General features: G+C 43.5%; 3 protein-coding genes across 6 annotated transcripts; 1 reads left to right on the top strand and 2 right to left on the bottom strand.

Annotated features, from left to right (window-relative positions):
• The first annotated feature begins 9,464 nt into the window (after window positions 1-9,464).
• On the top strand, window positions 9,465-13,898 carry LOC6527950. The gene is made up of 2 exons (XM_002088981.4): window positions 9,465-13,399; window positions 13,449-13,898. The coding sequence occupies exons 1-2, from the start codon at window positions 9,606-9,608 to the stop codon at window positions 13,765-13,767; spliced, it is 4,113 nt and encodes a 1,370-aa protein (XP_002089017.2). The 5' UTR covers window positions 9,465-9,605; the 3' UTR covers window positions 13,768-13,898.
• LOC6527949 (translocation protein SEC62) lies at window positions 13,899-17,696 on the bottom strand. 3 transcript variants are annotated; one of them, XM_002088980.3, is made up of 5 exons: window positions 17,663-17,681; window positions 17,547-17,602; window positions 15,521-16,342; window positions 15,165-15,466; window positions 13,899-14,594 (listed from the first exon to the last, which is right to left on the bottom strand). In XM_002088980.3, exons 2-5 carry the CDS (start codon window positions 17,580-17,582, stop codon window positions 14,501-14,503), a joined length of 1,254 nt encoding a protein of 417 aa, XP_002089016.1. In that variant the 5' UTR covers window positions 17,583-17,602; window positions 17,663-17,681; the 3' UTR covers window positions 13,899-14,500. The 3 variants fall into 3 exon arrangements, with proteins under 3 accessions (XP_002089016.1, XP_039226286.1, XP_015053847.1); XM_039370352.1 differs by having other exon boundaries at window positions 17,547-17,696; XM_015198361.2 differs by lacking the exons at window positions 17,547-17,602; window positions 17,663-17,681 and adding an exon at window positions 16,528-16,714.
• A 480-nt stretch (window positions 17,697-18,176) lies between these two features.
• Window positions 18,177-23,214, bottom strand: LOC6527948 (putative oxidoreductase GLYR1 homolog). Of its 2 annotated transcripts, none has more exons than XM_015198360.3 (9): window positions 22,933-23,214; window positions 22,475-22,511; window positions 21,528-21,610; window positions 20,619-21,468; window positions 20,451-20,561; window positions 19,897-20,167; window positions 19,735-19,824; window positions 19,576-19,665; window positions 18,177-19,494 (listed from the first exon to the last, which is right to left on the bottom strand). In XM_015198360.3, the coding sequence occupies exons 1-9, from the start codon at window positions 23,010-23,012 to the stop codon at window positions 19,295-19,297; spliced, it is 1,812 nt and encodes a 603-aa protein (XP_015053846.1). In that variant the 5' UTR covers window positions 23,013-23,214; the 3' UTR covers window positions 18,177-19,294. The 2 variants fall into 2 exon arrangements, with proteins under 2 accessions (XP_015053846.1, XP_002089015.1); XM_002088979.4 differs by having other exon boundaries at window positions 19,735-19,821; window positions 22,933-23,213.
• Between the last annotated feature and the right edge of the window lie 350 nt (window positions 23,215-23,564).

Raw genomic sequence — 23,564 nt, 5'->3', positions numbered from 1 at the left:
GAAAAAGGGTTTTATAGTAAAATTGCATAACGAATTGTCCGAAAGGGAAAGAAATTCAAACCAAAAGTGATTTGATTTATATAAAATATATTCATTTTATTTCCCGTTCGACGCCACAAAAAACGCTCAAAGTTCTTAAATTCACTATAGTTTTTATTGCTTAAGAAACCCAATCTAAATTCCTGTCAAAGAGGACTTATCGTTGATTTACTCGCACTTTGTGGTCCAAACTTGGTGCGCAGGAATTGAAACAAATGTTAATTACTTTATGGAGTACGAAACAACATCAAGGACTGCAAGCCAAATCAAAAGCCTTTTACATTTTAAAACGAAATTTAATTCAATTACGCAGCTAAACTGCCCAGCAGAATGTGATAACCGCAAACGCAGGTCCCTGAGATGGTTACCATCGCCCAGAAATGCCCCAGATTGTATGGAGGGGGGGAGACGAAGGGCAGGATAGTTGGCCCTGAAGGACCAAGGACCGAAAAGGGGGCGTGGCACTGGCTTGGCTAAGTAAGCGAGCGACTATGGCATGCGGCTGGCTGATTGCGTTTGTTGCATTTGTTGCTCCTCGCTTGTCGTTTGTAATTGTCTGTACTTAAAAACTCATCAGACAAAACGACAATGTGGCAGGACTCTTTGGTCCTGCGAGTGGAATCGTCGCCATCATCGGGCAGGATAACGGGGCAGGGCCGTTAAGGACAGTTTTATCAACTGCACGACAAATATTGTTGCATGCCCCCGGGCGCAATAAGGCGTGGCTCTAAACTCGAAACAGTTGCGTTGTTGTTCACTTTTCATTCGCAGTCCATGCAAAACGGCAAAGCGTCTGGCCAAACTCCATGTTTGCCTGCCAGTTCAGTGACAACAAGTGGGCCAGAGTGGCAAAAATGACAGCCCCGATATCACTGGCCGCAAGCCCCTATATCAAAATGGCCCTTGATGGCACAGAGCAGTTGGCAAGTATTTGATCAACACTAGACAACGCTTAGGCAACGTTGGCCGCATCAGAAACCAGTTTGAAAAAGGCTCTTTTGCCGGATTTCAACTCGTTGGCAATTAGTTGCATTGTGGGCAGTGGCCAGTGGCCGTTTGCATATAAATAAGGCGACGTAACTTTACAAATGCGACCGATAAAGTTGCGAGCAGCAAGCTACCCCAATCACCATTTCCCATTTCCCATTCGCCATTTTCCACTTTTCATACCCCCATTTTCCGCTTTCCATCTGCCGCAGCTGCGGCACGAGACGCATTTTGCATTTTTAATGCCGTCTAAATCTATGCAATTATAAATTTAATGTGCACGATGGAGTGTATTCGCTTCTAAGTGGCGTTAAATGAAGTGTCCCGTCCCACAACTTTCCCCCGGGCTACCTGTCAAAAGTGTCCGCTACTTTTCACAAGGGTCCTTAAATTTTGATGATGACCAAGGCTCCGCTAAAGCAAAATATTTACACGCCAGTTAAGTCCTTGGCTCCCCAGACCGCAATTTTCGGCTTACTATAAGCTTCACAATCAAAGTCAAGCACATAGAACAAAATAAATATTTTGGCAAATATAATATCCAATTTATTAAAGCTTATATTTCAAATAATATTGGTTTATTAATAAACCAAGTATTTAGCAGTTACTATACATTTTGAATTGTTCGTTTGTTTCTATAAGCACAAAATCATAAGAAATTTAACATTTTATTATATACATTTTTGATGGCAAAGCTGCCACTGTAAAGGATTTGGATATGCTTTGAGGTCGAAGGATAGCCGAAGGATTGCCATGGCAACTGGCTCTCCTTTGAGGGCGGAATCAATTTTTGTATTTTATTTGCGTGAACTAAAGGATAAAGGATGTGGCGGCCACAAAGCGGACAACTCCGACCTCGAGGCCGGTGGATTTTCCGGGGCAATCATACGAAAATTCACTGAGGATTGCGACTGTCAACGGGCTGGAGCCAGAACCAAACTCACCATAGCCCCATCCTACGCATCCAGCCAGCCATCCGGCCATTCGGCGCTCCACTGCAAGGACCTTTGGCGGTTGCGGACGGTTGCGGCACAGGACTAAATGCAGGAGGACTAGACTGGCCGGGAAGAGCGCCTGTAACTATGCTTTGAACTTAATTAGCAGCACATTACGAATTTTTACTGCCAAAGTCGGTTACTGCAGTCGGCCGATGGCGTCTACGCTCGGATCGGATGGTTGGGTTGGGTTGGGTTGGTTTCAGTTGGGATGTTCAGGTACTTACCACTTCCTTTGCCCATTTTACGGCAGGACTAATTTTTGTTTTCGACAACGTCGCCAACAGTAAAGGGCTGAAGCAAAAAAAAAAAGAAAGGGTGCCGGAAGGAAGCGAGGAGGTGGACTGCAGGTAGGAAATGTCATGGGCTGCGTCCTCGTCCTCGACGGCAAAGGAAATGTTGTCGAGATTAAATGCACTGCAACGACCATGGGGCAGAAAAAAGGGTGTCCGTCAGCGCGGACAGGTGGTGGTCAAGGTGTGATTATGCTGGGAGAACCCCTTGCACCCATTCAAAATCCCCAACGAATCCCTGCTCCAGTTTTTGCACCCATTGTGCGGCATTGTCTTGCGTGTTGGCGGTGGCTTAAAACGCCCAATGAATTTATGCAGCTCACAAAATCCAAAAACCAACTCGCTTATTTTTACAAAACTGTTCTGTAATTACCGCCCCAGCACGTTATTTAAAATGTTCAGCAAAAGCTTAAGGACGATTTTAGTTCGAGTAGGTTCTGGCTATTGCCTGATAGCTGGACCTAAACAATTAACCCAGATAGCTTGGCCTAATGGCTGTCGAACGCTAGAAACAGAAATTTAAGGACATAATTACCGCATTTACCTTTTTCCTGGCCACACACCCAAGTATTAAATTCCCCCCCAAGGCGCCAAAGGATACCAGTTCTCTAAGCCGAAGTGAACTGAACAGAACCCATCATAAAGCGATAAGCACTTTCACCAAGGACGTTGGTGGTCGTGGATGTGGATGTGGATCCGGGGAAGGACGAAGTGAAAATATGTTTGTAAGCGATGAACTTCAAGTGCCTGTTAGTAAATATAAAGCAGCAAGTGAACCGAGCACCAAACACCAAACACAGAGTCCTGCGAATCCGGGCATCTTCGACCGCCTCCTGGGTCGCTCCTAGTCCTGTGTGGATAGCCAAGTTGCCGAGTGGAGAACACTGGACCAGATAACAGCAAAGCATGCACTGCAACAAATTAGTTCAAAGAAATACACAGCAAGGAAACAGGACTTTTCAGCCAAAAGAAATAGTTGACTAGTTGCTGCGTAGTGTGTTTTAGATACATCTGACCTATTTTAAGGTAATATTCCCTGGAAAAATTATGTCCCAACGTTTCTGTCAATTTCTTCAGGTGTAGCAGTAGACTTGAGTTTTCACCGCACATCTCCGTATCAGCAGGCAGGGTCGCAAAGTCGAGAAGTCCGTTGGCTGTGGCCCGTACTCCGTACTCCGTCCGGCTCTCCGGCTCCTCGGGAATATTCCACAACTCATCATTGCCGAGGCACGAGTTGCGGAGTGTCGGGGGCGAGCAGACGGAGTTGGAACACCTCTGGCACGTGCTGCTGCATCCCGATTCCGTCCGCAATTTCTGGGCGGATCCGGCAAAGGAACCCCCTGCCCGAATCCACACCCCCAGCTCCTTGAGGCTGGCAACAAACAAAAAGTGCAACCGCAACAACTGGAAAAAGCGAAATACTCGTAAAGAAGCATACAAGAATGGGGCTCACAGAGGAAAAAACTATTTGAAGTCGGTATATCCGTTTAGGAAGCCAACAGCATCCCATACACCCATACCCGTACCCACACCCAAGCAAAGTAAGTGGTGGTACGAACACATACCCACATCATACCCACACACACGAGGTGGCAGGAAACAAGTAGTTCCCTGTAAGTAGCAAGGACTAAGGAGCTAACTTGTTTCGTGGCACCGTACGCACCGCTCTGTTTGCCACCATTCCAGGATCCCAGGACCTGCCCGCCCACAAAGGACTCCACGTCGCTTTTCGAGGCGGGCTTTTCATAGACGTTAAGCCCCAAGCTGCACTTGTCGTAGCCCCCTGGAAGGCCGCCAAACCGAAGTTTTCATAACAAATAATGAAGTTTTCATAACAAATAAGAAGGGCTCGATGCCGGGGAGTAGTCGAAAAGTTAAGACCGCTCAAAGGCTGCCAGCCAGATAAAATGCAAAGCTCTTGAACGTTTGAAACTTAATAAAAATCCCGGATGCAGCAGTAGTTGGCGAGTTCAATGTCAGAGGATCCGCATAATTTCTTAACACATCGCAAGAAAAGGCTTGGGCACACAATAAATAATAAGGAGCAATTCCCCTTTTTTTTTTCTTTTTTCGCTTAGCTCTCTGTGCTCTATAAACGAGAAAACTTGGTCTTGCATAATTTTAATTTTTAAGCAAAGTTTCGCAGCTAAAGGCAAATCCTTATGGCCAGTGCAACCGAAAAAAAACGTGCTCTTTTCATTCTCTTGAGCACAAGATATTTGATTAAAATATTCATGCATGGCAAAGTCTTCATTCAAGGTGCACTGCCAAGTTTTTACTTTTAATTAATCCCCGTTTAAGTGGAAACTTTCATTGGGCCATAAAGTACGGCTGTCGAGGGATTTGGGTTGCGACTTGTCTACGCATTTGGTTGTTTTTCTGATTAATGTGGCGAGTGGAAGCTAGCTTTTCACGGACTATCTGGAAAAGGGATCGTTGGCACGTTCTTGGATGTTCCATTGGGCACTGGCATTTATTTCATTGCCGAATCGCACGTTCATTGGATGCTGGAAGGACCAGCATTCAAAGCATTTCGCACCACATATTCCTTTTGACACCCACTTTAATATTTATGGCCATGGACGCAGGCGGTACTCCCGGAACACCCAGTACCATGAAGTTCCACTGTTTTGTTTCAAGCAATTTAACAGCTTTTGGGTAAAATAACAAGCCCGCCAAGCCAACCAACCAACCAACCAACCAGCCATCCAACCAACCAGCTAGCACACACATCACAACAAACAAACTCCGCACATTCCGGGCAGCAAAAAGTCAGGCCCAACAATGCGCCACTAGAAGCAGCCGTCCGTCCAATCTGCATCCCCCAGATCTTCCATCTGGCCTTTGCGCAACTAGAGGGGAGCTGCAGATGCACAGATGCAGGGGACTGGAGACGGGAGCCACGATTCTGCAACCAGGATACAGGATTCAGGACCCGGGAACAACGAACGGCGCACGGGAGACAGACGGTAAGGGCAGGGCACTGCATATTTTTGCAACACAAAATAAACCGCAACAGCAGCAATTTGCGTCGGTTGTTAGTTTGGAGAGTTGCTTAAAATTTACATGGACAGCGCGCACACATGACTAGACAGCCGATCTATGGACTATATGGAGTACTATATGCAGTTGGAGGAGAGTGAGGAGGACGTGGATGCGGATGCAGATGCATATGCATGTGTGTGACCACTGAGGACATTGCTGCGCCATAACTGAATAAAGTCCATTTTTAAACAATTACCTTTAGAAGTGCTTGTTTTTCAGCGGAAGTTACTGGCCAACCCGAAAGTAGCTTTGCCACGAAGCATCCTTCCACATTGTGCAGGGAATTATGCAGTTCCCTGATTTGTTTATTAAAGATTCTCCAGAGACCACAGCCATTAACAGCCATTAAAGCGGAAAAGTTGGGATTTGCATTCCTGGCCAAACGGCAGCCGAGCCACCTGATTCTGTCCCATACTGCAATCAATCAAATCCCATCTAGGCCCACATTCCGTCACATCAGGAGCAGCAATCAGGAGCACACCTTTCACTTCTGCCACATCCCGCCCAGATGCTCATCCTGTGCACTGCAAGAAAGCAGCCGAAAATGGGTCATGTTAATAAACATTGAAGGAATTGCTTCCACTCAATTTCCAGCAATAAGTTAGAAGGAGATTAAAAACTTCTGTACACCATGCAATTACATTTAAAGAAGAGGATGGCTTGCCGCGGTTACCAGATATCCATTGATTCGTAAATAAGTTATACAAAAGTATTTTTGCCGTGTTAGTTGCACTTGCAAATCAAGCGCAAGTTTTGTGGGCATGGGACACGGTGTTCAAAGGCAAACTTCGCACCCCCCTCCTCGCCATTGGAGGCATCAGGAGTCGAGTTCGTGAGTGGGCCACCACGGCGGATACGTGATGTGCCTGTGCAATGAGAGGAACTATGTATAATAATTGTGAGCGAAGGACACACGGGCACACGGAGTTTAGCAAGAAGTGCTCACTTTTATTTGTTGAGTGCCTTTCAAGGTTGTCGTCTCGCTTAGAGATCCCAGACAGCGCTTTCCACTTATGTACTGTAGCATAAGGGCACTGGCCAAGAGGAAAAGCGGAAAAGAGTTGCATGCAATCACCAGTTGCAAGATGAGAAACATTAAGCGGCAAAAACGTTGTGATGGCACCTCCCCAAGTGCCCCAAAGCGGGGTTACGCATGCGTATCACAACCGCCACGCCCACCGCCCATCATTTTGTGACCGAAAGACTCCCAACTCCAACCTTGAATTATGAAATGTGAAAATTGTGTTAAATAAGTAAACAGGGAATGCGTTTGTGCAGCAGAAACCCTGCTGAAAAATAGACACTCCCAAGTCACGTAGCCACGAACTGAATTTCATATTTCATGGGGCAGGGCAGCCCAGCCGCCCAGCCAAGTGGAAAACAAGAGAGAACGCTATAGTCGAGTTTCCCGACTATCTGATACCTGATTAAAAAAAAAAAATTTTAGCATTATTAAAATTTGCAAAAAATGGCAAAAAATTACATTTTCCTTTTTTGAGCACAGCACATCGTCAAAAATTGCAAACAAAATTTGAGAAAAATATAATTTTATTTTTGAAAACACAGTTTGATTGGAAATTTAATTGCGAACTCAACGAGGTATGGCATTCCATATTTGGAGCTATATTTTTAATGATCTGATCAAAATACTGATATTTGTAATCGCAAAAACACAGAAAATCGATTTGCAAATCGATGTGCGATAGCCTTTTACTCTACGAGTAACGGGTATGAAAAGACCGTTTAGGCAACCTGCACCACCACCCACACCAGCACCACCCACATCCCAGCTCCACTTTTGGAGCCCACTCACAGCGCAGTTGCAATATTTGATCTAAAATATGTATGCCCGGGCGGAAATTGTTTTTGTGTTAAATGGCGGAAGCGACGGGGCAGTGTAATTAAAATTTGCTTAAAACGTAATGGCAAGTATTTAATATACTCGTACAATTGGAATTTGCCAAAACGCTGGCTGCCTTCCGGGAATGTGGCCAATAGCTTGTGGCACTGCTGGGCAATTGCTTTCGTAATTAAAATGAAGGTGCAACAGCTGCGATTGCGGATAATTATATATATGTTCTTGTACCTTTGATCTGGCCAAAGCGTTAAAAAACCAAAAAAAAAACAAAGACCATCTACCGTACGCATTCAACGTATGCGATGCATTTTCCGGACCACTTTCCTCCTATTGCATGCGAAAATATTCTCTCCCCTTGGCCAGCAAAATCCCCACCAACGGCCAACCCTGCAGCTGCCGCCCTTTGACCCTCGACATGCCCCGTTTTGCGTGTGTGCATGCCTCAAATAGTTGCACCACACATTAAATTTCCGGTCGGGCGTGCGTTCCTTAAATGCAGAAGGAAATGCAATAAACGCCAACTAAAAGCCACGCCAAAAAATTACAAAAATTACGGCTGGCGAAGCCAAAGCAAAGGGGGTTTAATGGGTGGGCCATGAAAATGCCATGGCAAGGAAAAATGCCGAAAATGAAATGACGCTAAAAGTATCGCAATAAAAACGCATTAAAATGCCTCACCAGGGAGTAAATAATTCTGCAGCTCCAATCGCAGACATCGATGTGACTTTGCCGCCGAGTACAGGGTAAGAAACACTTTCCAAGATCAAGGACAAAAAAGCCACAACATTCTATACGCTAAATGCAACTATGGTAAAATATTTTAAAATTTATATTTATATTTAAATGTTTAAAAAGGTTAAAGGTGCTTCAAAGTATGCTACGATTTATTAAAGAATTTACTTTTAGCTGCACCAAGTTAGACAACTCTTGAAGTGCTTTCCACACAACTATATTGTATATTGTGTTAGCTAATTTACTAAAGAAATGTGGAAATATAACAGGTTAGAATTTTTCTCGGTGTCCCGCAAAGTCGAATATATTGAAATACAATCGATGCTGAACAATTAGGCGCCGATTCGGTGGGACTATAGTCTGTAGTCTGGGAATAATATTTTTATGGCCAGTGGCGCGCATAAATCCCGGACAGCCGGCGTGTAATTCAAAATGGACAGAGGAGCTAAGTAATTCCCGGCTGGATAGCGACCATAGATCCATAATTTATCGACCTGCTTGATTTGACTGCATAAATGCGCTGCCAAACGCCTTGAATCCCCATTTTGCTGCTCCAAAGCTGCTCAATGAGCCGAAGATGCCCAGCATTTTGTAAGGCGATGCGCTTTTAATGTGTTTATTGACTTGGTCCTGCCAAATGCGTTGATGACCGGGCTTAGGTGTCGAACGTTAGGGGGATTACTCCAATCCATCAAATGCCAAGAAGCTAATTAAACAAGAAGCTGCCTAAGGAGTCGGGAATTTGGGTCAACTGCATGCACCTTGCGCTACCGAGCAGCATTGTGCATACATTGTATTTATTGCAGTAAAAATCGAAATAAATTCCAAGTACGATTGAATGGCAAAGTGCAGTGTGTGTTTGACCACTTTAAGTGTTAATACATACATGTGTATGTAAGTATGTGCTATGTAATCCCGCTCGGTGAGCAGTAATTGCATATGAAACATGCATTTTCACTTAGAAGGGTTAGAAACTAATCTCCTTTTGCAGGAAGTGGGCGGGTATGCATAGTGCATTTAATAGTATTTGGTGAATGGTTCTCGAAGGACGCAGGAGAATCTGCTTTATTCGGACAGCTGTACAAAAAACTCAATAACACTCCATTGAATGCGTACATTAAAAATGCAGCAGAAACTTAATTAAATTTCCCAACTCAGTGTGGCTAGAACACGTACAATCAGAGCCATTCGGCCACACAAACTTCAATGGCAAATTACAGAAACCGCAAACAAAGACAATGGAAAATTTTAATAATTCCATTCCATAACGTAGAACTTGGTTTATATTCACTGAATAAAATTAATTAAGAAAACAGTTGATTGCCAGTTCTGAATGGATCAATCTGATTTAGTGATTTAATAGCCAGTTACTTTAAAGGCCACAAACTACTAAATTCAGTTAAGTCTTTTCTCATACGTTTTGTACAATTTGTGTTCTTTTACCATTTTACCCCACTCATATAAACAAACATATGTCTAAATATTATAAGTATCCGTTGACAACAAACAAATAGGCAATATTTAGGAATGTGTTGTACAAATAAAAAGTTCTGAAAACATAACTGACACAAATTTCCGGAATCTATGTGCCGTTTGGTTGTTTGTAAAGTATCTCGACCCGCTTGGCCCCCCAAAAATCAAAATAGCTAGCTTTTGATGTTTCGCTTCTACAAGTTGTACTCGTTGTACATGAACAACATGACCAGTGGGCTAACATGGCCGCGGGAGTGGTGCCTGTGCGAGAAGCTGCCGCGGGCGGTGCTCCACATCCCGGTGAACCGTCACATGCTCTGCCAGGTGTGCGGATTGGCCAGGCGCCCCGAGGCTGGACCCGACTCCTCCAGCGATGAGGACGCAGATCAGGGCACCCAACGCCAGACGCATATCCTGGAGCAACGACACGTGGAGGAGCCCAAAAAGGGTCAAGTGACTAGGGTGAAGGTAGCCATTAGGGGAAAGAAGCCGAAAGCCAAGAAGATTTGCCGGACGAACTGCCTCAAGTGTGGTGGCTTAGCCAGGGCAGAAGCTGGCCAGGAATGTACTGAGGCACCCAAAGAGGTGAAGAACACGTTGTACCCGGGGCGTCATGGCTTGTACTCGAAACCGAAGGGAATGCCCCGTCGACAGCAGGTGCCCAAAGCACCGCCACCTTCGACACCATCAACATCTCCAACGCTATCGCCATCACCCTCGGCTTCATCACCTCCATCGCCCACGGCACCACCACGTCCTCCTCGTCTAGCAACGGAGTCACCACGCTCGGAGATGCCCAGCCTGGTGGCCATGGCCCATACCGTTTTCAATCCGAAAAACCACATACTACAGAACTACAGCAATCTATTTGTCAGCAACTTTATTCCCTTGCAGAGTCCCATTACGGATACCTTTGGCGGAGCTATCTCCAAGAGGAGCAGGAACAGCACTCGTCCGCCGCGCTGCCACAGGAGTCGTCCATTGCCACCCCTTTCCAAAGTGCTAACCAACATCTTGAGCAGCCAAGACTCGACAGATGGCAGAGAAGTGGGTGGTGGCTTGAGTAGCTCCAATTCCAAGGACTCGCAGACCACCGATTACGAGCTGGCCAGCCAGTTCTGCCCCTTCGACGAGTATGAAGGTCCATCCGAAGACGCTCTCGTCGGGAGTAGCGCACGATATCTACTCCATCGTCCGAAATCGCTGCACATCGAACCACGACAGGACTTGCCCAACAATCGCATTGAATCCTTGAACTATAAGTTCAGCTCAACTTCTGCAGCCAAGGACATCCCGAATCCGATGGCTGACAATCTACCAGGGATCCTATTCATGACGCAATCAGTTCGTAAAAATCTTATGACGACCCTTAATAAACTTGGAAGCGAATGCCATATTTCAGATAAAACGAGCCCACCAAGCAACTTGGCCTCCAAACCGGTAGCTATGCAGCAGACCACTCCACAAAATAAACCAGAAGAGTCCGAAAAGCTGGACAGATCCTCCATTTTAGGCTCCATCATGGACCAAGTCTTCTGCTCACAGACATCCGAAAGCTCAAATGGAATCTTCGAAGATGACAAAGTCCCTGAATTGGAGGATATTAATAAGACGATTAACGACATGTTCATCGAGGACCCTGAAACCGTATCTTTGAAAAGTGATGTATCCAATGAGCAAACTGTATTTTCTTCAAATAAAACAAACCACTACGACGATTATTCCAAACCCGTTTCAAACACACTAAGCACTTCTAGCTGGGAACGGTTTTGTGACACAAAAGATGATTGTGCTAAAGCCAAACCGACATTATATAAGTGTGCCCGCTGCGGACAGCATAAGAAGCGTGAAGATATGGTTACTAAAATTAAAACAAAGCATAATAGTCCTATAAAAACAGATACAGATGAAATCAGGTTGAATAAAAAAGTAGGAATCGCCATAAAGCAAAGGCTCAATAGCGTAAGATCAGGAGCTCAAGAATATATAAAAGTGGATCACGAAATGGAGAATTCCCCAAAGATAGCAGACCAAAGAGGAATCCCAGAGATTTTTAGGGAAAATCTACGTATCCCAAAGCCAAGAACAGCTGAAGAAATCCCAAAAGAGAGCATTCTACGAGAACAACCTATAAATACAAACATTCAAAGCAAAGGAGAACGAATTGGTCATAAGGATTCCCTCGCATCGCAGACTGCTTTCAAATTTCATAGAACTTTTAAATATTTAAATTTACAAACAAAAGAAGATAAGCCATTGAGGGTTTACAAACCAGCCACAATCAATGATCAACCAAGGAATACTCTTCCTAAGATACACCACGAATGTCTGGGAAAACGTCACAGAAACGCACTTAAAGATACGAATATACTCAGATCTCAAGTACCAGTTAATAAGGAGGCATCGACCAACTGGGGAGTGATACAAATCTTCGAGACCGTATCTCATCAGTGTCACAAGATCCCCAAAGTACAAGTTGCCACCTTTGTAAGGGAGTTGGTGGATATCGGTCAAACCATACATGGCTATATTCAGGAGTATATTCCTCCGGACTATGCTCCTTCGTCGCTCTTTGAGTTTCGTATGCCCGACATTAGTCCCAACGAACTGCTAACTTACCGAAATCTTGGAGAAAGTTCGCATAATAATAGCGGAAACGTTACTCCTATACCCCATAAAGCCAGTCCAAAGAAGTTACCTTTGCCGGAGCAGTCTAAAATCCACAAAAAAACGAGTCCTCCAGCCCAATCAGTAAAATACGAAAGTCGCGAGATTAGATACAAAAAACTCGAATTATCGTTCAACGCAGGACAAACAGATAGTTTTAACCATCCAAATGACAAATTGCTTCATTATGACAACCAAATAGCACATAATAATATAATACATACCAACGATGCTTCCAATTTGTATGAGACAGATAGTATTTTTGGCATGAAAACAGTGAAGGATAGAAAGTCTCTGCCAATAAAATCAATAGATGCTAATTTAAGTTGCTTAAGTGATAACAATATAAGCCAGTCGAAGGCTTGTAAGCCGCAAGCCAAGAACTTTAAATGGCATACATCAGATGTAGGAATGAACATTTTGGAAAAAGAAGAGAACCCATTAAAAGAAACCAATCCAAAGGCAGTTAATGCTACGTATTCGAGATCAAAAGAAGATAAAGAAAATTCAGAAGATTTATATTACCAAAAGAAACCCATAGCGATACAAAAATACAATTCATCAAAACTGAGCAATGAGATAAGAAAGCAAATAGACAAATCGTTGCAACTGAAGATCAAGAAAATAATGAGTAAACCGATAAAGTTGCTAAGATCCACTGATTCAGATTCAGTTGAAAGGTTTGTGGAGCCATTTACAAATAAATTAAGTGTTTCCGAAGAATATAATCTAAGCTCTTCACGTACACCAAATGTTATTTTAAGTCCCCCAAAACAAAGCGAAGCTGCTTTGAATACACGAAAGGAATCAACTTCTTCTAGTTCCTCCATGGAAATAAGTTCAAGTCAAAAGCCATTACGTCTATTAGCCAATCCGTACTCCTCAAATCACTCGGAATTAAAGGACCTAACTATGGAATCCAAGATAGAAACTGACTGTGACTCCGCATCGGAACCCAAAATGATCTGTAAAACCACCGAATATGAAGGACTGCCCCCTCTGAACTGGCAAGTAATCTCAATGGACCCAGCTCATCCAAATAATACTGTGAATCAAGCATCGGAATCAATCTTGGAAGAAGAGTTTTTATGCCCCATTTACATGTGCGGATGCCTCATAAGGTCGAAGACATTTGCGTCCCATTTTAAGCGAGATCATAGAGGTAGGAAAACCAAAAACGCTTGGTCGCAGGAAGATTGCCATCAAGTAGTGGAAGGTCTACCAAAGCAGTTCACCTTCGATGGCGATCTCCTCACCCAAGGAAACACTTTCGTGGCCCTTCTCTTTTACAGCAGCTTAACGAGGGAAAGGTTAGCTACTAAAACTCAAATAAATACCCATTTAATAATCCAAAAACAGCACCCCTAGATCACTTCCTATGCGGAATCATCCGCTGGCCTTACTAGCTGCTCCACAAAAGGGTAAGGATGTTCCCTTGACCGGCGTTTTCTTCTGGCTGATCGGCTGTAACTCCTGTGCCAAACTTCTTGCTAAGCTCACAGTCTACGATCCACTAGATAGAGTTGGACGGAGTGAGATTATTAGGCCACGTCCTTTACCTCAAAAGCAAGACCCACAAGGATTGCCCACCAATTCCAAAGATCAGTTGTTTATAACAGTTCCACACAGGAAAAGGACGTTTCAAATAAGTGTGGTCATAGATGAAAAGCAAACCTAAATATACGATGTTGTTCCTTTCAGTTATAATCCCTTTAATACCAGTAGTACCACGAGTTTCATTTTAAAGACGAATTGTTTGTTGTATATTTTTTAATAAAACGTTCGAGCAAGAACTAAAAAACGCTCAAATATCTCTCACATCAGATCAGAATTGCCTAGCTTTATTTATATAATAGTTAATCGCGTGTTACACTACTAATTTCATTAAGTTGTTAGTTTGCATTAATTACATGTAGAGTAAATATTTATGCACATAGAAACGTATGCGCTCACATCTACGTACTGGCTATGATTATTATCAATTGCAATCTTTTCTTGCACCCGCCTAGTGCTCTGCTGTATACATTTACAAACATAGGAATACAAATAAGTAATATATAGTTTGTTTAACGGCTTGAGAACTTTTGCGGCGAAACAAGGTCCAACTGCATGGTAGGAAACCAAATGTCTCTGGGTTACATAATATTGCGTTCAGAAAATATTGTTTCATATGCACGCGCCTACTTCCAAACAAAAATATTGGAAAACCTCAAACCTAAGCTCAATTTAAAGCGGATTAGGAAATCATCAATCGAAAATTACGACACCGATCGCATTTTTTGTGGGACTATAATTCGCTGTACTTGGAATCGTGTGTATGCTGATGTACTTGATGTGTGATTCTTGTTCTGTCTTATCAATTAGCTAGAAGTGGATCATTAAATAATAATATATATTGTGATTTCTTCATCTTAGTTGCCAGCAACGTTTTGGACTTCACTTGAACTGATTATCTCATAATCTTTACTCGAGCTCTCCGAATCGGATCCCGAGTTGCGTGGCGTTCTGAAAGCAAAGAAAAAAAAATGATAAAATTACTAAAAATGTAAGAGTATTTATCATAAGTAAATGTATAGCTGTACGTACAATAAAAATTAAGTTAAATAAAAATTAATGGGATGCAAAACTTACTCTGCTTTGATGCGATAACACGATTTTAATTTTATTTACATTTTAACGAATTGGAAACCTTTGGAATACCTCGAACTTCACCAGTAACAAAATCACCAACGATCGTAAAAATGAGTAAACAAAAACCATCTACCAATAAAATGAGCCCTTACAAATCACGAAACAAATGTATTTAAAAATGACATGCTCCGTAAACGAAATATAATGTTATGAACGCAAACCAAGAATAGGATTAATGCATTTTAATTATACAATATTATTTATTAAGGAACAAAAGTTTTACAATTAAAAGCTAAAGTTAATGTATGTCTTTTGCGCTATTCAATATGGTTTACTGTATGAAAAACATACAACCAAAGGTTCGACGGAAATATAAGAAATTATAAATACAAATTCGAGCAATAAAGCAGGAATCCTTGTCATTACTGAGCGGTTCCTTCTTACCCAGCTTTGGAATCCTTGGGCTGCGTCTTCGGTTCTTCATCATCCACATCGTCTTCCTCGTATTCGTCGGCTCCCACTTTGCGACGTTTGCGGATCTCCATGTCGGTGTCGTGTTCTTTAATGAGCTCGATTTTCTCTGGTTCAAGCGTGGAAACCTCCGCATCCACATCACCATCACCGTCAGCATCCACATCCACAGCTGTATCCTCTGCATCGCTTTCTTTTTCCTTTTTCTTGTCCTTTGATTTCGATTTTTTGTCGGTCTTGGCGGACGAATTATTCGCGTCACTGTTATAGTTGCTCTGCAGAGAACGTGAACTTAGTAAACTAACATAAATGAATAACACAAAACAAACCTCATATAGCGGCCAGAAAGAGGCGAAGAAGCCCACATCCTCAGTCAGGTTGGGGAAGATCCAGAAGTGCAGCTTGCCACCGGTTAGTGCCCACACGATAATAAACACAATAAGGCGTACAATGGTGAGAGCCAGAATGAAAACAAGGAAGCCGGCAGCCGCAATGGACAAATAGTAAACACCCTTGCGTAGCAGTGGTGGCCACAGGGGGAATAGGCAAATGCCCACGGCGCCAAGCAGCAGGATGAAGCCGAATATCCAGTAATGGAGCGGAATGGGATCGTATATCCACACGTAAGCCTCGGAGCCGTCCACGAAGATCTGCTCGGGATGCATGTCCAGGCGGATCTTGCGCTTTTTCTTCTCCTTTTTCTCCTTCTCTTTTTCGTTGCCAGATGCACCGCCTTCTCCTTGGCCATTATCTCCTTCCGGATCGGTGTCCTTCTTGTCGTCTTTTGCCTTATCCTTTTCCTTCTCTTTGTCTTGGTTCTTTTCCTTGTCCGCCTTCTTTTCGCCTCCAGACTTTCCTCTGATCTCCTCCAGAGTGACGGGCACCTTCTTGGCGCGATGGAAGAACTTGTGCTCCAGCATCACGTCCAAAAACTCGATTACCTGCTCCCGGGTGGTGAAAAGCGGATTGCTGCCCTCGGTGAATTTGGATTTCATCAGAGCGTCGATGGCCTTGCTGGAGGTGAAGTACTCGACGATGTGGCTCAGGAACTTGGTCTTCTTCGTCTTAACGTTCTTCTTCAGCCACTTGGCCACGTTCTTCTCATCCTTCGATGGTTTGTCCACCTTCTGGGCACCGGGTTCGGTGTATTCCTATGGAAAGCAAAAAGAAAAAGGTCCGAAAACCAGGTCAGAAACTCACTTTCACGATCGATTAGTTCAATGGGGGCCTATATTCGCTTGCAGTATATAGGCCACGACACCAAATTTGTATTCGTCACCCTCAATCCGTTGAGATGGCTTTATTATGTACGTGGGTTTTATTTGAGCCTAAGTACCGTGCCATCGTCGTAAATTTCCTGCTCCTGCTCCTCTTCCTCCTCCTGGAAGTACTCCTCCTCGCCACTCATTTTGAGAGTTTTTATAACTTTAAAACTGCGATCTAAATAAATAGAAAAACTAGTCCAGAAGCGGCTGTAGTTTTTCTTGGTCGTGACGTGTTGCACTCGCTCGGAGAGTCTAGAAAGTATTGAATCTTGACTCTGGTCAAACGAGCTGGTGATCACCACAACAAACAAACACACGCTTACAGCAGCACATGGATACTAACAGGGGCGGAGTTGGGAAACACGCATGGGGGTTCAAGCTGCATTGATACTCCTAATTGTTAAATGATATAACGATATGGGTAATAGTTTCACAAGATTGTGAAAAGGCTTTTATTAATAGGCCCTCTTGAACGCCGCCTCTGCCCAAAATACACGCGTACTCAAACTTTCCCCAACAACAACACGAACAACAACAACAAGCACAGCAGCTGATAAGTGGGCCTGCACCTGACATGTGTGGGTAATGAGCGAGAGGGTAAGCGGGAGAGAGCGAGCGAATGAGTGAGATCGGCTTACAAGACGGGCTTACAGCGTTGCCAGATAGCAAAAGCTTGCAAGCTCAGCTGTTTGTATTGTAGACCCCAACTTAATTGACTGAAAAGTTAAAAAGGAAGAACTGAAATTCCAGATACATCAAAATACGCAGCAAAGACATTTTCCACAAAGCTAATTATAGACCTTTGTAGGCGGGGGGCATTCCACGGGGGTTTCTCCAAAGGGCAGCGCAACATGCACTGAACTCGCCCCCCACAAATAATATTAAAATAATGAATGGCTCATCTGATCTCGCAATTCAGCGTAATGTTTCAATTCGATTTTTACGTTTTTTTTCGGCAAGCACACGTTTTTTCTCCTTTTTTATCAAAACAAAAAACAAAACACTTTCGGCATGCCAATTGGATGGACTGTAGCACCCACACACGCACAGTCACTTTAGGACCACCTAATTGGAAACAGGTTGCACTTACGTCCTTGCGGCGACGGGTTCGCTTCTTTTCCGACATTTTCTATCAAGTGTGACGATCTGCGGGGTTTAAAATTGATTCTTTCAATAATTTTGATAATAATTCTGCCACACACGCACCACATAAACATCCACGACAGAGGTGGAACAAAAGTCGATGCTTACGCGATACTATCGATGTTTCCAGCAACTCCGTGATACGATTATTCTCCGTGACGCAGGAACTATCGCTGGAACCACTACAAACGGAACTAGTAATTTTCGAATTTTTTATTCCGTTCAATTAATATTTAATATTTACATCTCTGAAGTTAATATTTAAATTTAGTTTGTCGGAAGGCTTATTTTTATTGGCCCTAGAAACTATGAAAAGATGGTATTAATATTTTTAGAACGTGCTAAAATTTTCCTCCAGAATTCGACGTAATTTTATTCAACTATTATAAGTTCATAATATAAAAAAGAATAAAATTGTTTGCCGAAAACAACTTTCTATTTCCTTAAGGAAAATAGTAAACAAAAATAAAAATATACCTTCGTACTAATAATAGATAGATTACCCAATAAGTATATAACTTAAATATTAGGAAAAACATCAAACAAATGTTAAGATTCCAATGCGAACTCGATTTCATTTCCTTACATCCTCTATTAAAATTATCTTTTTATTAATCTTTGTTTTACAACAAAATACAGACTAAATAATAAGTAAAATATATTATTTATTATATATTCTTATTATTATTATTAATAACGACCCTCGCAAAGGGGTCGATCAAAGTTTACGCTATTTTGTTTGCTTCCGGTTGTTGTTTTAGTTCATGTATCGGTTGTGGTACGTTCTGTTCTGTTTTCCGTTTCGGGTTGTGTCTCGTTTGTTGCAGATGAGGAAAGATAACTAAAACTAAACCAATCTGTCGTTACCGTCACTCCAAATATGATTGCAACTCTACTCTCAGTACGATCGATTAGCCTACTGTTTATTCTTAGAAAGATTGTGTAAAATGTATACATGATAATATAAGACTGGAGTAAATGCACAAAATGTGGGAGGTTGCGAGTTTGGGAGGTTGGAAGGCTGGATCGACACACTTAGGGGTCCATGATTCGTTTGGTATTTCACAATCGGAGTTGTCTTTCACAAGTATGCTTTGTACATTTTATTCGGATGCAGTATTCTATACAATTACAAGTTATGTATGCACATACGTAAAAATGATATTTGGAAAGCAACACCTTACACATATAAAATCGGAAACACGGCGCCCTGGCCTCCCTCCTCGCTGGGGATTGCGTTTCACCCGTCAAAGAATACAATAAAACACTCTAAAGTCGTATAATGCACAATTCATTAAAGTAATCCCGGAAAGACTGTGCTGTCAAACACACTCCCCCAAGCACACCTCAGTGGCTCCTGCGCCTAAAGCAGGCCGACGAGGTCAGACCAGGAGAACCTGATATGACGGTCTGCGGCTCAATGCGAATCGGAGCCATATTGCAATGAACGCTTTGCATGTGGGCAGATTGAGGAAGATGTAGAAGAGGTTAGGATGGCGCTGCCAGTCGCAAGGAAGTTCTTGCAATCGGACGCCTCTGTCAGTTTGGATTGGTGGGTGGTGGGTAAGTGAGGGTAATGCGTTTCTGTTACTGTCCTGTTTGGTATGTTTGTCAGTGTCGGTGCAGTTCTGTTCGGTGTACGCTTTAAACTAATTGATAAAACATAGTTTAAACGTTAGTCGTGTTAACTAAATGTTAAAATCTGGATCTTACGAATACGGCGCTCGAATCGTGTTCACTGTAGCCCAAGCGCTTGGTGTGCTTGAACACCTCGTTAGTGATGCTGGTGACGGGCATGGACTGGTCCAGATTCTCCGCCATGTTTAGCACCAAGCGCAAGTCGCGTTGCATGTGGCTCAAAGGCTGCTGTGGATTAAAGTCACCCTTTGCCATTTCTGAAAAGGAATTAGGAAAGTGTTTACCAACATGATAACTAAAGCTAAAGCACTAGGAAATATTATTGGTGCTATCCATACCTTTGCCCTTAGCCAGTAACATGGGTGATTTCATTGAAGTCAAATCAAAAATGTCTATGATGTCGTTCAGAGAAATTGAGAAACGATCAGCTGCAAAAGTAATCAAAAAAAAAATAGGAATTAGTAAAAGCTTATCACAATTAATTAAACAAAACCTACCAAGTGCTAACGCCTCAGCCAATCCGACCAGACTCACTCCCAAAATGGTTTGCAAAATTAGGTTTACTTTGCAGGCGTTACCGATATCTGCTAGATGTGAACAAACGACGTATTTTAATAAATTGTTTTAGGGGAATTATCATCAGTGCGGGCTGTACTTACTCCCCAAGAAGAAGGTGTTCTTAGCGATGGTCTTGAAGCACGAGTGGCACTCCTCGAACACTGAACGATCTCCACCGGCGAGGATGATGAGCATACCATCTGCCGCCTCCTGGCGCGAGCCGTGAATTTGTGCCTCAAGATAGCGGCCGTTGCACTGCTTGATACCCTCGCCAATGTCCAACGAAGTGTCCGGATCAATCGTAGACATTTCAACGTAGGCCTTATTGTTCAAGTCCTTCAACTGCAGAACGCCACAGTTGCCGAAAACGAGCTAAACGGCGAAAAGAAGAATGTATAAATAAGAATTAAATAAAATTAAATTACGCCACGCCAATTCCACTATTATTTTGTATTCTAATTTACTTTAATTTTACGTATTTTATGCAGTCTACGAAAAAACATCGCTTTACAATGATAGCATCAGAAAATCGTGGTAACAAAAGGCGGATCGATTAACATTAATTAAAAACAAAACTGCTCAAAGGTAATTCAAAAACGTGGTGGTTTAAGCATTGCTCAAATAAAATATATACATATATACATTGAAGACTTACATCCTTGGCGCCCTTTGGATCGGACACACAGCAAAAGATAACGTCGGCAGCTTCCACAACATCCATGGGCGTATCCTTAACCTCAGCACCAGCCTCGGCAAAAGGTTGGCACTATAAAACGAGATTTTTTTAGGATTTATGTTTGAATTCAGTGCAGTACGCTCTTACCTTGTCAATGGTGCGGTTCCAGACCACAACCTTGTGACCGGTGTAGATCAAATCCTTGACTATGGTAGATCCCATCATGCCAAGACCCAGGAAGCCGAAGGTCTGCTCTGAAGGCACGATTTCGCGATCGGCCAGTGTGTTGGAGCGGGAGCTCATGTCGATCACCTGGGTCTCTGGTCGCGTGACCACCGGTCGGTCAAGCAGGGCAATTGCATTCGGTGCACGCTTGGCAGCGATTGAGGCCAAAAGTGCGTCAGTCTCGACCCGACGTCGGCCAGTGGGCGTGGAACTGGCTTCATCCGCATCCTGCAATGCCTCCCCGGAAGCGGCCCTCTTGCCTCGCTTGGCCTGCGATGGCCCACTGGGCGTCTGTTGTGCAGAGGTGCGTCGTTTCTGTGCTGATTTTGCCGATCCCTTTGTCGACTTGACCGATGTAGCGGCCACGGACTTGGCCTTGGGCGTCCGCTTGCCACCTGCCTTCGTTGTGGCCGCCGGCGTCGTGGCGGGTGACGCTGAGGAATCTGCATTGATTTCCACATCCAACCCATCGCCCTCATCGGGGCTGCCCACCACATGGGCCACCACTCCATTGTTGGCATCGGCAGTTGCTTCCTCAGTCACAATCTCCTCGCTGTCTAAGCCATCCCGGATCTTGTCAAAATCGGCCTCGGTGGCGTGATTTGGCGCACCGCAGCTTTTGTTAACTTGCTCGTCCACCTCGGCGGGGTCGTCAATGTACTTTTCGATGTCCGTCATGGCGTGCCGGAAAGCAGCGGGCTTGCTCACCTTGGCCAGTTCCTCCTTCCAGGGACCTTCGAAGGGCTTGATGTTGTTCTCCTCAATCCAGGCGCTGTCAAATATTGCCCGCATTATTACAAGCGCTTTTGGGGTGGTGTGCGTTTTACTTACAAATTCCTAGATCCGAAGAAAAACACGCATTTGGTATTCGCCCGGCGCTGCTGACTGAGCAGATCAAGTGGTGGATCAACAATCTAAGGAGAGAAATTATAGTTAGATTCGCTACATCACATCTTAAAACTCTAAACAAGCTTGCAGAATTCCTAATATTTCAAGCAGACGTTTAAACAAATAAATACACTTCTCTCTATAAAGATGTACCCATGAATTCCACTGATCTTTTAGCGTTATTCGATTATGTTAAGTTATCTCTCACATGAAACTAAACTTATCCAAAATGTTTTCTATATGACAGTTAATTTTCTTTGGAAAACCACTGCTTTTACTTTGCATTGAGTATTTAATTATCACAAGGATTTAGTAAAGAGGAGCCTCACTTGTCTCGAAACCTGCACAAAATTTGATAAAATCCGCACCAAAAATTTGATAAAATCCAAATTGAGGTGATTCACTATCATTAGCACATTTGGCGAAACTTCACAAAACCAATTGGTTTATCACAAGATCAACAATGACAATGCTTATGTTAAATGAAAGTTAATATACAAGAACTCATATCCTTGGCAACGTCTGCTCAAAATCCACGCCCGCCGCGCGTCACTCCCCCTCCTCCGGCCGCACATGCTGGTTTCCAGCGGCTGTACACACGATCGAAAGCTGTAGCTCGTGGCCCCCGATAGCGGATCCCATGGAAGAGACCATTTCCCGACCTCCGCCGGCAGCGACGGCCACACCAGCAACAGCAGCAACAACAACAGCAATATCGGGGGCAATGTGTGCAAGTGCGTGGCTGTGGGCAGAGCGGCGGCAGCGAAGCCGGCAGCATTGAATCGAAAAGTACAGTCGAAAACAAACACAACAACATGGCAGCAGAGAAGGCGGCAGCGACGCGACGTCGACGCGGCGTAAACATTCCGATCGCCGATTGCAATGCTTACCATTCCTGGCCACGGAGTGAAGCCCTTCATTTTGGCCCTGCAAAGAAAAAGGATGAAAATGCGCTATTAGGACAAATTGACTGCGGAAAACAGGGAAAAACTCATATTGGTCGCAAGGAGAAATAAAAGAAAAAAAAAAAGGGCGCGCGCGCGAAAAAAGCGCCAACGCAGAGAAGTCGACGTCGCCGCCCGGAATCCACGCATATAGCTCCGGAATATATACGCCATTCAGATGGAGCTACACGGATATGGCGTTGCGTGGCGGTCGAGAAGGCAGCGCTAATTGCTTTTTATGCACACTTCACTGGGTTTTTTTCCTCTTATTTTTTTCGGAGCGCCAACGGTGCGCGATTGAGGTTATGTATTTGCTTTGATTTTCATACTTTTAATTTTTTTTCGCGGCACAGCGGAGCTGGAAATACAGCGAGTATATTGATGGGTCCACGGTCCCGGCTTACCATATCAGATCCTTGGGTTTGTAAATAAATTTCTCCGCCGTATCGCCGCCCGACAGCGACAGTTTTTTATTCTTCGACATTATGTTGTCCAGGCGTATGTTGAACTTGGTTATTTTGCTGGCTTGGGTGGACGGTGCACGGGAGCTTATTGGATTCTCGGATCGTAGCACAAATCTCGGCGTCGGGATTTAATGAATTTCGGAGATATTCGCTCGCTGGCCACCCGTATTTTTCTTTTTTTTTCGCTTTGTGTGTGTGATGCGCTGCCGAACCGATAGTATTTGCTCGAGCAATGCGATAGCAGGCAGGCGCCATTTTGGCTGGCTATCGGCTAGTGTTGGAAAGCAGCGGAGGTGCTACGTCACACAATTGGACTGCCAACCCGTCTCGAACTCAGTTAATTATAAATTTGCATTTTTTTTAAAATTAGTTAACAGAATATTTTTAAAAATGGGATTTTATTATAAATAAATATTATTTCATATGTGAGCCATTTTTGTTGCACATATGTATAATGCCATTGAACAACAAATACAAAGTAAACTAGTGTCATTAACTTTTCACTTATTAATTAATGTTTTGTTTTTAAGCGTTCCTTATAAGGCACTTACATATTTTATTTAATTTAATAT

This window comes from Drosophila yakuba, chromosome 2L (assembly GCF_016746365.2).
Source record: "Drosophila yakuba strain Tai18E2 chromosome 2L, Prin_Dyak_Tai18E2_2.1, whole genome shotgun sequence".
Classification (NCBI taxonomy): Eukaryota; Metazoa; Arthropoda; class Insecta; order Diptera; family Drosophilidae; genus Drosophila; species Drosophila yakuba.
This window is presented reverse-complemented; position numbering and strand designations above follow the sequence as displayed.

Bases quoted from the DNA above. Each gene is read 5' to 3' on its own strand.
- LOC6527949 (XM_015198361.2), bottom strand. From the start codon at position 16,599: ATGAGTGGCGAGGAGGAGTACTTCCAGGAGGAGGAAGAGGAGCAGGAG. The intron at 16,343-16,527 runs GTACTTAGGCTC...TGCTTTCCATAG, and splicing joins AAATTTACGACGATGGCACG to GAATACACCGAACCCGGTGC. The intron at 14,595-15,164 runs GTAAGAAGGAAC...CTTTGCTTTCAG, and splicing joins CCCAAGGATTCCAAAGCTGG to AACGCCACGCAACTCGGGAT.
- LOC6527948 (XM_015198360.3), bottom strand. From the start codon at position 23,012: ATGTCGAAGAATAAAAAACTGTCGCTGTCGGGCGGCGATACGGCGGAG. The intron at 22,512-22,932 runs GTAAGCCGGGAC...TTTTCTTTGCAG, and splicing joins AAACCCAAGGATCTGATATG to GGCCAAAATGAAGGGCTTCA. The intron at 20,168-20,450 runs GTAAGTCTTCAA...TTCGCCGTTTAG, and splicing joins ATCCAAAGGGCGCCAAGGAT to CTCGTTTTCGGCAACTGTGG.
- LOC6527950 (XM_002088981.4), top strand. From the start codon at position 9,606: ATGTTTCGCTTCTACAAGTTGTACTCGTTGTACATGAACAACATGACC. The intron at 13,400-13,448 runs GTTAGCTACTAA...ATCCAAAAACAG, and splicing joins AGCAGCTTAACGAGGGAAAG to CACCCCTAGATCACTTCCTA.